The sequence below is a fragment of the Euleptes europaea genome, chromosome 11, assembly GCF_029931775.1.
Source record: "Euleptes europaea isolate rEulEur1 chromosome 11, rEulEur1.hap1, whole genome shotgun sequence".
In the NCBI taxonomy this organism is placed as follows: Eukaryota; Metazoa; Chordata; class Lepidosauria; order Squamata; family Sphaerodactylidae; genus Euleptes; species Euleptes europaea.
This window is the reverse complement of record NC_079322.1, coordinates 68,932,365-68,945,462: the sequence shown is the minus strand read 5'-3', so window position 1 is coordinate 68,945,462 and position 13,098 is coordinate 68,932,365. Positions and strand designations below refer to the sequence as shown.

At 42.4% G+C, this 13,098-nt stretch overlaps 1 protein-coding gene across 1 annotated transcript in view; it reads left to right on the top strand.

The window, feature by feature from the left end:
• UBE3C (ubiquitin protein ligase E3C) overlaps window positions 1-8,823 on the top strand; it is a 65,694-nt gene extending 56,871 nt beyond the window's left edge. The window contains exons 20-23 of the mRNA XM_056857653.1: window positions 1,460-1,648; window positions 1,751-1,817; window positions 3,170-3,300; window positions 8,653-8,823. Coding sequence (XP_056713631.1) covers window positions 1,460-1,648; window positions 1,751-1,817; window positions 3,170-3,300; window positions 8,653-8,823 — 558 coding nt within the window. The remainder of the gene's footprint in view (window positions 1-1,459; window positions 1,649-1,750; window positions 1,818-3,169; window positions 3,301-8,652) is intronic.
• Window positions 8,824-13,098: the final 4,275 nt, after the last annotated feature.

Genomic DNA, 13,098 nt, shown 5'->3' with positions numbered 1-13,098 from the left:
CAGGAACATCCCTGAAAACTTGATTCACCCTAAATATTTGTGCATATGAAGCAAGATGACATCCCTGTCTGCCCTAGATATCCTGGAATGCATCCAGAACCGTCTGGAATGTGATCTTTGCACACATTTGGAATGTTTAAGGAATTCAATCTAGATTGGTGCATCGACTGAAGAGTTTTGGGCATTAATCCATTAGTAGCCCCACTAGCTTTTTCTACCAAACTACTTGATATTAACATCTATGGTTAATATTTGTGTAGTCATAATGGTTGCTTTTGTAATTTTACTCGGATGTGTTTCAATGAAAATGAACCTTTAAAAAATAGGAATATGCCAGTTCAGGAATAATTTTAGACTCTCTAGTTGTCTTATGCCACCTAGTGGCAAAAGATTCAGCAGACTAGGCCGTCACCAGAAATTCTGTCTGGTTGCTTCTAAACCGTTTAAAAAACGTGCTGGTAAATCCATGAGAAACATCCAGGATTGATAGTGAAATAAAGTTAAATCTCGTTCCTTTTTATTTATTAATTTATTAATTACAAGCAGTTCCCTGCAGCTGCTGTGTGGCTCTGGGGAGCATGGGAAATTGTATGTAAATCAGTGGAGAAAAGTTAAAGGTAATTACAGAGCCCTTAAGCTTTCTGTTTTGGGTAGAGGCTGTGGCTCACTGTTACTGCATCTGCTTTGCATACAAGTGGACTCATGCTCATCTCCCAGCATCATCAGTTAAAAAGGATCACAGGTAATAGGTGATATGGAAGACGTCCACCTGCGAGCCTGGAGAGTGTGCTCACGCGCCCTTGCCTTCCCATTAATTCCCTCTGTTAGTCTTCCTCAGGGATGAAATCTTGATCCTAAGCGCCTCTGAGGAATTTATTATTTTTATTTATTAAGAATATTTATATTGCGCCTTTCTGTTTAAGCGCTCAGTGCAGCTGCTAAAACATTTTAAAAGCCACATAAAATCAGTATAAAACGAATAACAGCAGCCACTAGAAACATTTAAAAGAACCAGATAAAATTCAACTTAAGAATATTGTCGAAGGCTTTCACGGTCAGAGTTCATTGATTCTTGTAGGTTATCCGGGCTGTGTGACCGTGGCCTTGGTATTTTCTTTCCTGACGTTTCGCCAGCAGCTGAGAGACACTGTCCTTCAGTGTTACTCCTCTGAAGATGCCTGCCACAGCTGCTGGCGAAACGTCAGGAAAGAAAATACCAAGACCACGGTCACACAGCCCGGATAACCTGCAAGAACCAATCAACTTAAGAACTTCTGAAATTAAAAAAAAAAAAGGTTTTAACTGAGTTTGGAAAGCCTCTAAGGAAGACACCATCTGTAGTATACCAGCAAATTATCACGAAAAATTATCACGAAACGTGACATTAATGTTGGAGTAACAAACCAATTCACTGGTGTGAGAGAGACCTTTATTTCATGGAATATTTTTATTTGTACAGGTGGTTGAACTGAAGCCAGGAGGAAAGGATATTCCCGTCACCAGCGCTAACCGTATTGCATACATCCATCTTGTGGCAGACTACAGGTTAAACAAACAGATCCGGCAGCATTGCCTGGCTTTCCGACAGGGTCTTGCCAATGTTGTTAATCTGGAGTGGCTTAGGATGTTTGATCAGCAAGAAATTCAGGTAGCATTCCATAGTTTGATGACTATAATATAATGAAATTACAAAAAAAGTTAAATTTATGCCCACACCTGAAATACTAATTTTCTTTCCTGTCGGTTCTAGGTTTTGATCTCTGGTGCACAGGTTCCTATCAGTCTGGATGACCTTAAAACTTTTACCAACTATTCAGGCAAGTATAGTGTGGTCAAACAATAAGTGTTTAGGAGGAAGAAATCGAAAGTTAAGTATTATAGCCCACTCGGGGAAAAGGCAGGTTGTGTATGAAATGTTGATCTTTTATTTCTTAAGAACACACAAAGCATGAACTAAAACACTTTCAAAACCAAAATCACTTCAGCACTGAAGTCTATTGTCATCTCTACTTTCCCACAACGCCACATGGTTCTGTCTTAAAGGGGCAGTGGCATATAAACAATCCAACATGAAACGTACATCAACTGTTACTCCCTGTCACATAAGCACCGTTAAGTCTCGTTGATTTGAATGAAGTAAGGCTAACTTTCCCCTGTTGAGAATAACAGAACGTAATTACCTTAAATTCAGTTGGGTTGTGCTTCGGCTGAATTTAAAGCTGAATATATTTCTTAGTTTTCTTGACAAGTGATGGCCCCAAAATTGTGAAATTCCCTCTCCGGGGAGATTCATCTGTCCCCCTCTATCATTGCCTTCTGCCAGTGAGTGAAGACTTCCGTTTGGTGTTCTCTCGCTGACCCATCTTCCTCTTTATGTATTTTGTGTAATTGTTTTAATTTGTTTATATAAATATATACATATTTTAAGTTTGTTTTAACTTTTTTGATTATTTGCCACCTGGGTATCCTAAAATTGACATTTAAAAGTTTTAAATAATCTTTATGATGTTATAATTAAGGGGCAGGTAATGGTCGAGGGTCTTAAATATTGTGTGTTACTTGATTCGTACTTTTTCTTCATGAAGCCCAGACCAAATGTGCTTGAAGTTACCAGAGAAGTCTAACCTCCAAGTATTGTTCAGGCCAAAGTCTGAGGTGGACAGCTTCAGGTGCCTTCTTTTGCTCGTGGTTTTGTTTTCTTCAGTTATCCCCCTTTACAAACCAGTCTATGATTTGACTAGCTTTCAGAACATTGGGCTGCTTGCAAGATGATGAACCTCATAGATGTTGCAAATTAATTGCATCCCTGAAAAAAAGCACTCATAAGTTTCTGGGATCAGGTGTGCCATTCTGTTGTTCTCAGTCTCCATATTCCAGATAGGAGCATGGCTCGGCTCAGACTAGTTCTCTGATGGCACATGTAAGTAGGGAAGCTTGCCTATCTGGTACCCTGCAGCAAATGCTGTGAAAACTGACAAACAGTCAGTAGTGTGCATGGCACTATCTTAGCTGAACATCCCTGCGACTGTTTAAATTATTCAATTTCAATTAAATTATTCAATTAAATTATTAATTATGTTCAAATAGAGATTCTGGTTGTCTTCTCATGATTCACAGTAGCAATGCTTCTCAGCTTTAATGCAACTTGATTTACTTTTGGAAAAACTAGGTGGTTATTCTGCAGATCATCCAGTAATCAAGATTTTTTGGAGAGTTGTAGAAAGCTTCACTGATGAAGAAAAACGTAAATTACTGAAGTTTGTGACAAGCTGCTCACGCCCTCCTCTGTTGGGGTTTAAGGTATCCACTTTCCTGTCCTTTGCTCACTATTCATTGTCATTCAGTCTGGTTTGCTGGAGACATGATGTTTCACTCTAATAATTAAGGAAAACATATAATAAAGGGGGCGTGGTGGTGTGGTTAAGAGCGTTGATCTGGAGCTATAGTCTCTGATATGGAGAACCAGGTTGGCTTCCCCACTCCTCCACATGAGCAGTGGAGGCTAGCCTTGTGAACTGGATTTGTTTCCCCACTCCTACACAGGAAGCCAGCTGGGTGACTTTGGTCTAGTCACTCTCTCTCAGCCTCGCCTACCTCACATGGTGTCTGTTGTGGGGAGGGGAAGGGAAGGCGATTATAAGCCGGTTTGATTCTTCCTTAAGTGGTAGAGAAAGTCAGCATATAAAAAACAACTCCTCTGCCTCTTTCTCCTTCTCCTCTGCCATCAGGTCAAAGCTGACTTTTGGCAACCCCTCATGGGGTTTTAAAGGCAAGAGACAAGCAGAGGTGGTTTGCCATTGCCTTCCTCTGCATAGGAACCCTGGTCTTCTTTGGGGGCTGCCTGTTGAAGTACTAACAAGGACTAACCCTGCTTAGCTTCCAAGATCTGATGAGATTGGGCCAGCCAATTTAGCGGTGTTATTTATTTATTCTTAATAAATTCATGTACCGTACTCTCCGGTAGATTGAGGTGGTGTACAGTTAAGAACCAAGAGCAGAAAAATGGAATAATGGCATCAATAAACCCTTGTTCCCTATTTTGCAACATCAACCTAGAGGACCACAGAATTAAAGCAGGGGAAAAACTGAAGAGTCAGGGCTTTAAACGAGCTTGTTGCTGACACTGGATTTGTCTGTGTTTACATAAAACTGGGCTCTGTGGATTCAGTCACCTGCTCAGCAGTTCGGAGGGCCCCTTTCAACAGAAGCCCAAATGGCAAGGGAGGAACCCCCCTTCTTTTCCTCTACTTGGTCTTTCTCCTCAGTGCTGGGCTTTGGAACCAAGTTGTCCGTCGCCCAGAAACCAGGCAGCGTTGGAGTCACCCCAGGCCTCCAAACAAAGATTCTCCCCCTTCCCCCAATAATATTTTGACTTCCCTCACATTCAGTAGAACACACACACAAAAATGCCTGATTAGAACAGGGTATGCAGCTACACCCCACTCTCCTCTCCCCCCCCCGCTCCCAGGACAACCTGGACTTTTGTACCCCCTGTACAAAAGTCGTGTTGTAGTTAAGAGCGGTGGTTAGGATTGGTGGACTCTAATCTGGAGAACTGGGATGGATTCCCCATTCCTCCACATGAGCGGCGGACTCTAATTCTGGTTAACCGGGTTGGTTTCGCCATTCCTACACATGAAACCTACTGGGTGACCTTGGGCTAGACACAGTTCTCTTACAGCTCTCTCAGCCCCACCTACCTCATTGTTGGCATATAAAAACCTCTTAGAATCATAGAGTTGGAAAGGGACCACCGGGGTCATCTAGTCCAACCCCCTGCACAATGCAGGAAATTCACAACTACCTCCCCCCAACGCACCCCCAGTGACCCCTACTCCATGCCCAGAAGATGGCCAAGATGCCCTCCTTCCCATGATCTACCTAAGGTCATAGAATCAGTGTTGCTGACAGATGGCCATCTAGCCTCTGCTTAAAAACCTCCAGAGAAGGAGAGCTCCTTCTCCTCCCCCTTCTGTGCCTCCCTGTCCTGCTTTTGCAGGAGGTGGCAGTACCAATGAGATGCTGCTTTGTGCCTCCTGCTGAAGCCAGGCTTGCAGGAGAGAAACTGCCCCTTCCTTTATTCTATGGAGAACAAAAGGCCTTATGGAGTCGTATAAGCTCGATCGTCGACTGCTGCCTTTCAAAGTCTGGGCCCATCAGGAGCAATTTTGCAAACCTAAGCACGTATTGCAGTCAGTGTTGGCCTAAACCCAGGTTCGAATCCCCGCTCTGCCATGGAAGCATACTGGGTGACCTTAACCTGCCTCACAGGCTCGTTGTGAGGATAAAATGAAAGGACAAGAGAAGATGCTTTGGGTCCCCATTGGGGAGAAAGGCAGGGTATAAATGACGTGAATAAATAAATGTTGTACAGCATGGAGAAGCAAAGCAGAAAACAACTGATGATTTTGAAAATTTATCTGCCGCCTCTCTACACATGTACACATGAAGCTGCCTTATACTGAATCAAACCGTTGGTCCATCAAAGTCAGTATTGTCTACTCAGACTGGCAGTGGCTCTCTAGGATCTCAGGCAGGGGTCTATTCACATCAACTACTTGCCTAGTCCCTTTAACTGGAGATGCTGGGGTCTGAACCTGGGACCTGCTGCATGCCAAGCAGATGCTCTGCCACTGAGCCACAGCCCCTCCCGGGCTCACAGCCCTGTTTCTCCATGGAGTGGCAGAGATTGTTGCCACAGTCTAATGAGGGCTAATGAATGACTCTCCCCTCTCCAGTTGGGGACGCCAGGCAGTTTTGTGTGCCACCCAAATTAAAACAGATGCAGCATTGCCATGATGAGCCCTCTGTAGCCCAGCCAGCGCGGCTCCATTTTGAGCAAGTAGTCTAACTCCGGGATTGTAATATATGCTTGGGCAGGACTTTGAAGATGAAGAGCACCATGTACTGTAAGTAGCAATTAGTATTTGCCATGAAATAAGTGGATTCTTTTAACGAAAGTAATATATTGAGGGCGGCAATTAGTGCAAAATGTATTCGGCAATTAATTGGATATATCAGTATTGCAATAGGAAATAATTAAATGTTGCTGTTAAGAACGTAACTTTCTTATCTCCTGGCTTTGAATTCTTGTCCACGACTACATTGGGGAAGGCTCACCTTCTGCTAAAGTTAGTTCAGCCTGATTTAAAAGACTGCCGAGTGCCTTAAAGTACTTTGCTTTATAAATAGCTCTGACGGTCATCTTCCATTTTAAGGAAAAATGGGGGAGTCTTCTCTGCCAGTGGCTTGGGCTTACCATAACATATGCTACAGCTAATTAAAGTTTAATAAGTTTAATAAATGAGATTGTTACAGACAAAAAAAAATCATTAAAGTGCAGTTGGAAACAGTTAAGTTCCAATCAGGTCACAGGATGAATTGATGATGCTTCGCGCTCCCCTTCTGTTGCCGATTCCCGTTGCCCGGCATTTAATTATGCAACAAATGGTGCCCTTGGCGTGACACTTCCATATAGAACTTAATTTTTAACATTTTTAAAGCGTAAAGTAGGAAAATTCAATTAGCATTTTGAAAGGAACACTAAAAATACAGCGTTTTAGCCTCGGCGTACATTTGAAGGCCTCCATTTAAACAATAATTTAACTTAAAATCTCATTAACCTCCTGGCTTAGAGTGTCAGGCTTTCCCCAAGTTTCTAAAATCAGACCATCTGTTTTCACTCACTGGAGTATCTGATGAAATTCATACACTCGTCCCCATGAAAATAGAATTTTGGGCATGACACACAAATGTCCTGGGTATCCCCAGTTGGGGGGAGAGATTTGACTTTCTTGAATACATAGCAAGTTGTTCTGAAAGGGCTAAGCAAAACCATTTTGCAGTTGTAACTATTTTTACTTTCATCCTTTAGAAGCTTTTAAGGACCAGGTTCCATTAAGGCACTCCTGTGTGCAGTGCAATATCCTATCAGAATAGCAAGCTAGCGGGTAGTTAAAAGCCAGAACTTTGTTAAGTAAGGTTCCACCCTTAAACATTTGAAAATGTAAAGCCCATAACTATTAAAGGGTTCAGAAGATATAGACTATCCTTGGTCATGTCACTCTCTGTAGCAGAGAGCTGACCAATGGTGCTCCCCTCAGTGGCTTGAGTCCTAAATTCCTGTCAAAGATATAAGATCAACAAATTTTAATGTAAATTATCAGCTTTGAAGCCCTGACCTGGATGGCCCAGGCTAGCCTGATCTCCTCAGGTCTCAGAAGCTAAGCAGGATTGGCCCTGGTTAGTCTTTGGATGGGAGATCCCCAAGGAAGTCCAAGGTCACAACGCAGAGGCAGGCAATGGCAAACCACCTCTGTTTGTCTCTTCCCTTGAAATCCCTATGGGGTCACCATAAATCAGCTGCCAGTGGCGCTTTACACACACACAACTTTGAGAGAGGGGAGTGATTTGTGAGTTCTTTAAACTTCTTTTTGTGGATGAACACAGAGTGCTCAGACAGTTTGGCTGTAGCTTACAAATTTGATTGAATATATCCAGGGGCCTTGTGCCAGATCAGCCCCCTGTCAGTCTGGCTCAGTTCTGTAGTCTTCCCTAACTAGCAGCAGTAGAGTCTCAAACAGAGAGGGTTCTTTCCCAATATGTGCAACCATTTAACCGGGGATGCTGGAGATTGATCCTGGGACTTTCTGCATGCAAAGCAGGTGTTCTGTCACTGAGCCAAGCACCCCACACCCTGAATTTATGGCTTGGAAACTCACTCACCCTGTTAGCAAATGTACTTCTGTTAGTGAAGGTGTTTCTGACTTTATAAGGCGTACATTTTGCTGAGGAATAGTTAATGCAAATGCATTAAATAGAATGTCTACTTGCATAGTTATTCCAATAATTTTTTGAGGACATTGGGCAAGTTTATAGAAATCAATAGTAATTTGGTTTTTTTTTAACAGGCTGGAAACCAAATTGTGGTTTAGGCTTCTGAAAGAGGTTTGTGCTGGTCCCGTAGAATTTTTAAACAGTTGACAGCCCCCCCCCCTCTCGCACACATACTGTGTCTCAAACTGCTTTTGAAAACTTTCCTTGGATTCAAAAGCAGCTTGCCGTATGTGAGCCAGCATGGTGTAGTGGTTAAGAGAGTCTGAGTCTGAGAACCGAGTTCGATTCCCCACTTCTCCACATGAAGCTTGCTGGGTGACCTTGGGACAGTCACAGTTATCTTGGAACTCTCTCAGCCCTTGCGGAGGCAGGCAATGGCAAACCACCTCTGAACGTCTCTTGCCTTGAAAATCCTACGGTCACCATAAGTCAGCTGTGACTTGACGGCACACACACAAAGTCCTTTGTGCTCATAGAACCATTTTGGATCATGGCCACCGTTTCAAGAGGGCAGCATGTTACTAGGACTGTCACTGCATTGTTGCGCAATTGAGGTGTAGAAATTACCTGATAGAGCAAAACGTATTTTCATCTTTAATCCTATATTTCAAGGTTTTGTATTAGTTTCTTAGTCATTTATAGAAGTTGAGATGATACCTTCTGGATATAGTTTCACAGTTTGGCTTTTAGGAGTTCCTTTGGGGCCGCAAAGAAAATCCCCTGTAATGCAGATGAAATTTCTTCTCGGTTTTGGGGGGCAGGGGAAGAAGCTTGTTAAAATCCTCATGTCATCTTTGTGTCTTCTTTTCTCCCCAGGAATTGTATCCTGCCTTTTGCGTCCACAACGGAGGGTTGGATCTAGAGAGGCTCCCCACTGCCAGCACCTGCATGAATTTACTGAAGCTTCCAGAGTTTTATGACGAGAACCTTATGCGGAGCAAACTTCTTTATGCCATTGAATGCGCAGCTGGATTTGAGCTGAGTTGAAGCGGAATCTGACGCCCTGTCGAAGAACTAAATCAGTGCCTACTCCATAAGCAGTGCTCGTGCTGAGCCAGCGAAGGGAATTCCGTGTAGGTTTCTGCGGCTCATTGCCCTATCAAACACTCTCCAGTAGCCTTCAATTCTAGCGAAAGGTGTTAACTTGCTGTCGTTCATTAGCATTTAACTACACTGACGCTACCTTGTTCTGATTTAAATTAATGAATACTGTGTGCAATTTTTGGTAGGGTTTTCCAAGGGAACAGCATGTTTGAGCACAGCGGCCATCTTAGTGAAAATAACCAAAGATGAAGCTTTGAGTTTGTGCTGTTCAAATACAAATAACTTCACAAGCTGGCAATAAAGCAACGTACAAAGCAACCACTGGGATGGAAACAGGGTGATGCCCTTGGAGAGGGAAGCAAAACCATTTTTTCTCAAGTATCCCAGAAACAAGAGGCTAAAAAATGACTAGGGAAAGTAGTTCCGCGTCTTTTTTTCCGAGTGGCAGAAATTGTTTACAAATCTTTCTGCGACTGCAGCTTGTTACAACTGAGAGCAGAATTCGTTTTTATTATCTTGGTAGTAAGTGGTAGAAAGAGCTTTTATGTCCTTTCTGTGTTTTGAAATCCAGATGGTAACATGCTTGGTCTTCAGTTACTACCTAAATTTTTTTGTCATGATCAGTTGGACGTTGCTACGGGCTGACATAACTTATATCCATGTGGATTCACCCCCCCCCCCCCGCTGTTTCATTTTCTCCTCTGTGCCTGGAGACTTTTTTTAAAAAAAAATTGTATCAAACTTCTTCAGCGTATAGATTACGATAGTTGTGACTTTGAAAAAAAAAGCAAATATTTGTATCGGCTATTAAAATAATTTTGAACTGCAGCAACCAGGCTTTATCTTTTATATCTGAAAGCCTGCAAGCGTTCACATAATCTCATTTGCTTTGTCCACCCAGGATAACTCTGTGTGTGTGTGTGTGTGTGTTGTGCACAACATTGGGCTGCTCTCATTGTTTTCTGTGGCTTGAGCAACTAGGAGCCCACTTTGCACAGCTCAACGGGTTTGTTTGGACATGGAGAAAGGGGAAATCTGACACTTGTCCGCATTTGAAATGTTTGTTTCATGTGAGAGGAGACGGCTGAGAAATGGTCCCGACGCAGGGTCAACACTTGTTTTCACGTGCAATTCTTGCTTTAAAAAAATTATATATAAATATTGGAACTTAAATCATCAACAGAGGCAGAATCAAGTTAACCCTTTAGCATCTTATTTAAAAAGACCCGAGAATTTTACAACAGGGACTACGCCATTCATGGTCTCCTGGACTTAAAAAAAACCCCTATTTTACTGCTGCAGGAAGCTCCTGAATTTCATATTTAATTAGCAGTAAATAGCAATATATTTTAAATGTGCAAAAGAGCTCTGAGTGATTTTAAGATGTTTACTAGTGTTAGTACAAAATGTATAATTTCATGATTTGGATAAATAAATGAAGTGTTAAAATACTATTTGTAGTCCCAATGTATAGAAATAAAGCAATTGTTTTCTTTTTGGTTTTTCTCTAAGCTGTTTTCTTTATGGAAATTGTTACAATATGCTGCCTGTTCTTTTCCTGAATGTTGGCTGTCTCTCTGTGTGTGTTTTTTAAAATACGGAGTATGGAGTTGAACACAGAAGGACTATAAAAACTCGCCCCTAATACTACCGCTGCCTTCTCTTAAAAACAAAACCTGAACATTTCCTTTAGGAAGCATTGTTTATTTTATATAACCCAAAGCATTAAATATATTACAGTTATTTTTCAATCGACTTCATTTTGTTTTATTGGAACTGCCTTGTTTGTAAATTGTACAATGTAAATTAAACTTTTTCTAATGAATCATACACTTCCAGAATTTTGGTGGTGATGCCACATTATCGGCATGATTGGTCATTATATTGGCTCCTATTATTGTGTATCTCTCCAAATACTACGTGGCGTAAAACCAAAGGTACAGCTGAGATTGCAAAAGCCTGTACACAGGGGTCTACAGGTGTGTCTGCTTCGTGGGTTTTGAGCAGCTCACTCTCCCCTGTGCCGTACTATAGGCAATATCCTAAAGTGTTTTGCCACAAGCCATGAGAACAAGTCTGAAGACCCCCTGGCCACCTTGAACTATTGGCAGGGTTAGTTGGATTCTTGCCTGTATCAGTTGGCGAGACTTGCCATGTTATTTGAAATCCTTCCACGGTTGTTGAGCAAAGAGCCAGTATAAGAAGGCCCATTTGCATAACTGTAACGACACAATTTAACATTTCTGATAATTGTCATGTGGGTTAATTTTTGCAGCCCAAACACTGGTTGTTGGCATGCTTTTTATTAAGAAGTGCTACTCATGAGATCTTAGACTAAGGAATAAATTACCCAGGAGCACCCTGTGATTTTTTTTTTTTTTGAACACACTGGCATAAATCTGCACATGGTTTGCACCTGGATTATTTGCAACTGTTCACCTCTATCATTATCCCTTCAGTAAAGCAATCTTAAAAGCCCTTTAGTCGCATACAATTCTTTGCCTGCCATTCCATTTGCTTGAATAGGCCGTAACTTGAAGATTTCATTTTCAAAGTCATATTTGGCTCTAGAGCGTAAGTTGCAGACCCCCAGTATACACCAAAGAAGCATCTTCATTCATTCTGAAGTCTAAGGCTGCAGGTATGGCCCAGCTCTTCCAACCCTGTGTATGATGATGCCTGCATTGCTTATATGAATCCATTTTTATGTGGGCCAGGGGTAAAATCACTAGGGTTAAGTGGCAATTCAAAGCCACCATGCTGTAAACAGGGAAGAAGTCTTCCAAATGACTGTAAGTGATGAGACACCTTCCCTCCGGGAACACCCTATTGGGGAAGATGTAGGGTGACAGGTTTCAGTATGCAGTCATTCTCCTTCTTCCAGTCTTAGGCAACTTAAGGGTATTGGGAGCTGACATACTGGCTTGGAGACATCAAGAGGAATGCCCACTCAGCAATGGGAAGTTGGGTGGAAATACTTTACTGGCCTCCCCATCCCGCCCCCTTTTTGAAATCTGGGGGCTGTTCAGCTAATATTTGTCACTGTGGCACCTAGGGTAGTTACTGCCATCTGAGTAGGGTTTTTAATGGTTTAAATTATTATGGTTTTAAGGATGTTTTAGATGTATTCTGGATATAATCTGTTTTTAATCATTGTTATCTGCCCTGAGCCTGACTCGCTGGGGATGAGGGCAGGTTATAAATTTGAATAAATAAAAAATAACTTAGTCAATCTACACATCTTTGTACACAAATAAAGTAATACTTGGGGGGTGATCAGTTCTAGATGGGGCATCCTTCCTTTAGAAGAGGCATTTCCTGATGCATACAAGAGTGGTGGTAGAATGAGGGAAAGTAGTAAAAGCCATCAACGCAGATTCCAGGGAGAAGGGATGTCTTGGGACTCAGTGAGAGGGAACAGTTAAGTTCGAGTCCAGTAGCCCCTTAGGGACCACAAGATTTTCAGGGTATAAGTTTTCAAGAGTCAAAGCTCCCTTCTTCAGAGAGGGAATAGGATTCCCTAACGGTCTTACTTTCCCCTCACTCTCATTGGGACAGTACCTCTCTTGCCCATGCTGGCCAAGCAGTTCAGGATGGACTCTCAGACATGGGATGTTATGCAATATGTTGAAAATTTGTGTGGGCTGTCTTGATGTATAGAGACATCTATCTCGAAGGCCCAGGTATACTATACTGTGTCCATCCTTTGTGGATGGTCATATATGGTCACACACATAGAAGTGTGTGTATAGATACCCACACAGGAACTGGCATAGCACAGAGCAGGGGTCCCCAATGCTGTTGAGCCTGTCCAGGGTTGCCAACTGGGTTGGGAAATTCCTGGAGAATTGGGGTGGGGCCTAGGGAGGTAGGAGTTTGAGGAAGGGAGGGACCTCAGCAGGGTATAATGCCATACAGTTCACCCTCTAAAGCAGCTATTTTCTCTAGGGGAACTGGGGAAAACAGAGATCGCTGTTGTCTGGAGATCAGATTCCAGATCTCCAGTCCCCCACCTGGAAGCTGGCAACTCTGTGGACAGTTTTGAGAAAGAGTAGTGGGTGCCACAACAAATATTTGGAGGTTCCAAATCATGTATCCTCCTACAATAGAATGGGTGTTTCCTACAGACTTAAAGGTGATGTCTCTGGGTCTTCTGAAACACCTTCTAATAGTGTTGTCAGCTCTGGCTTGGAACATTTCTGGGGATTTGGGGTAGTG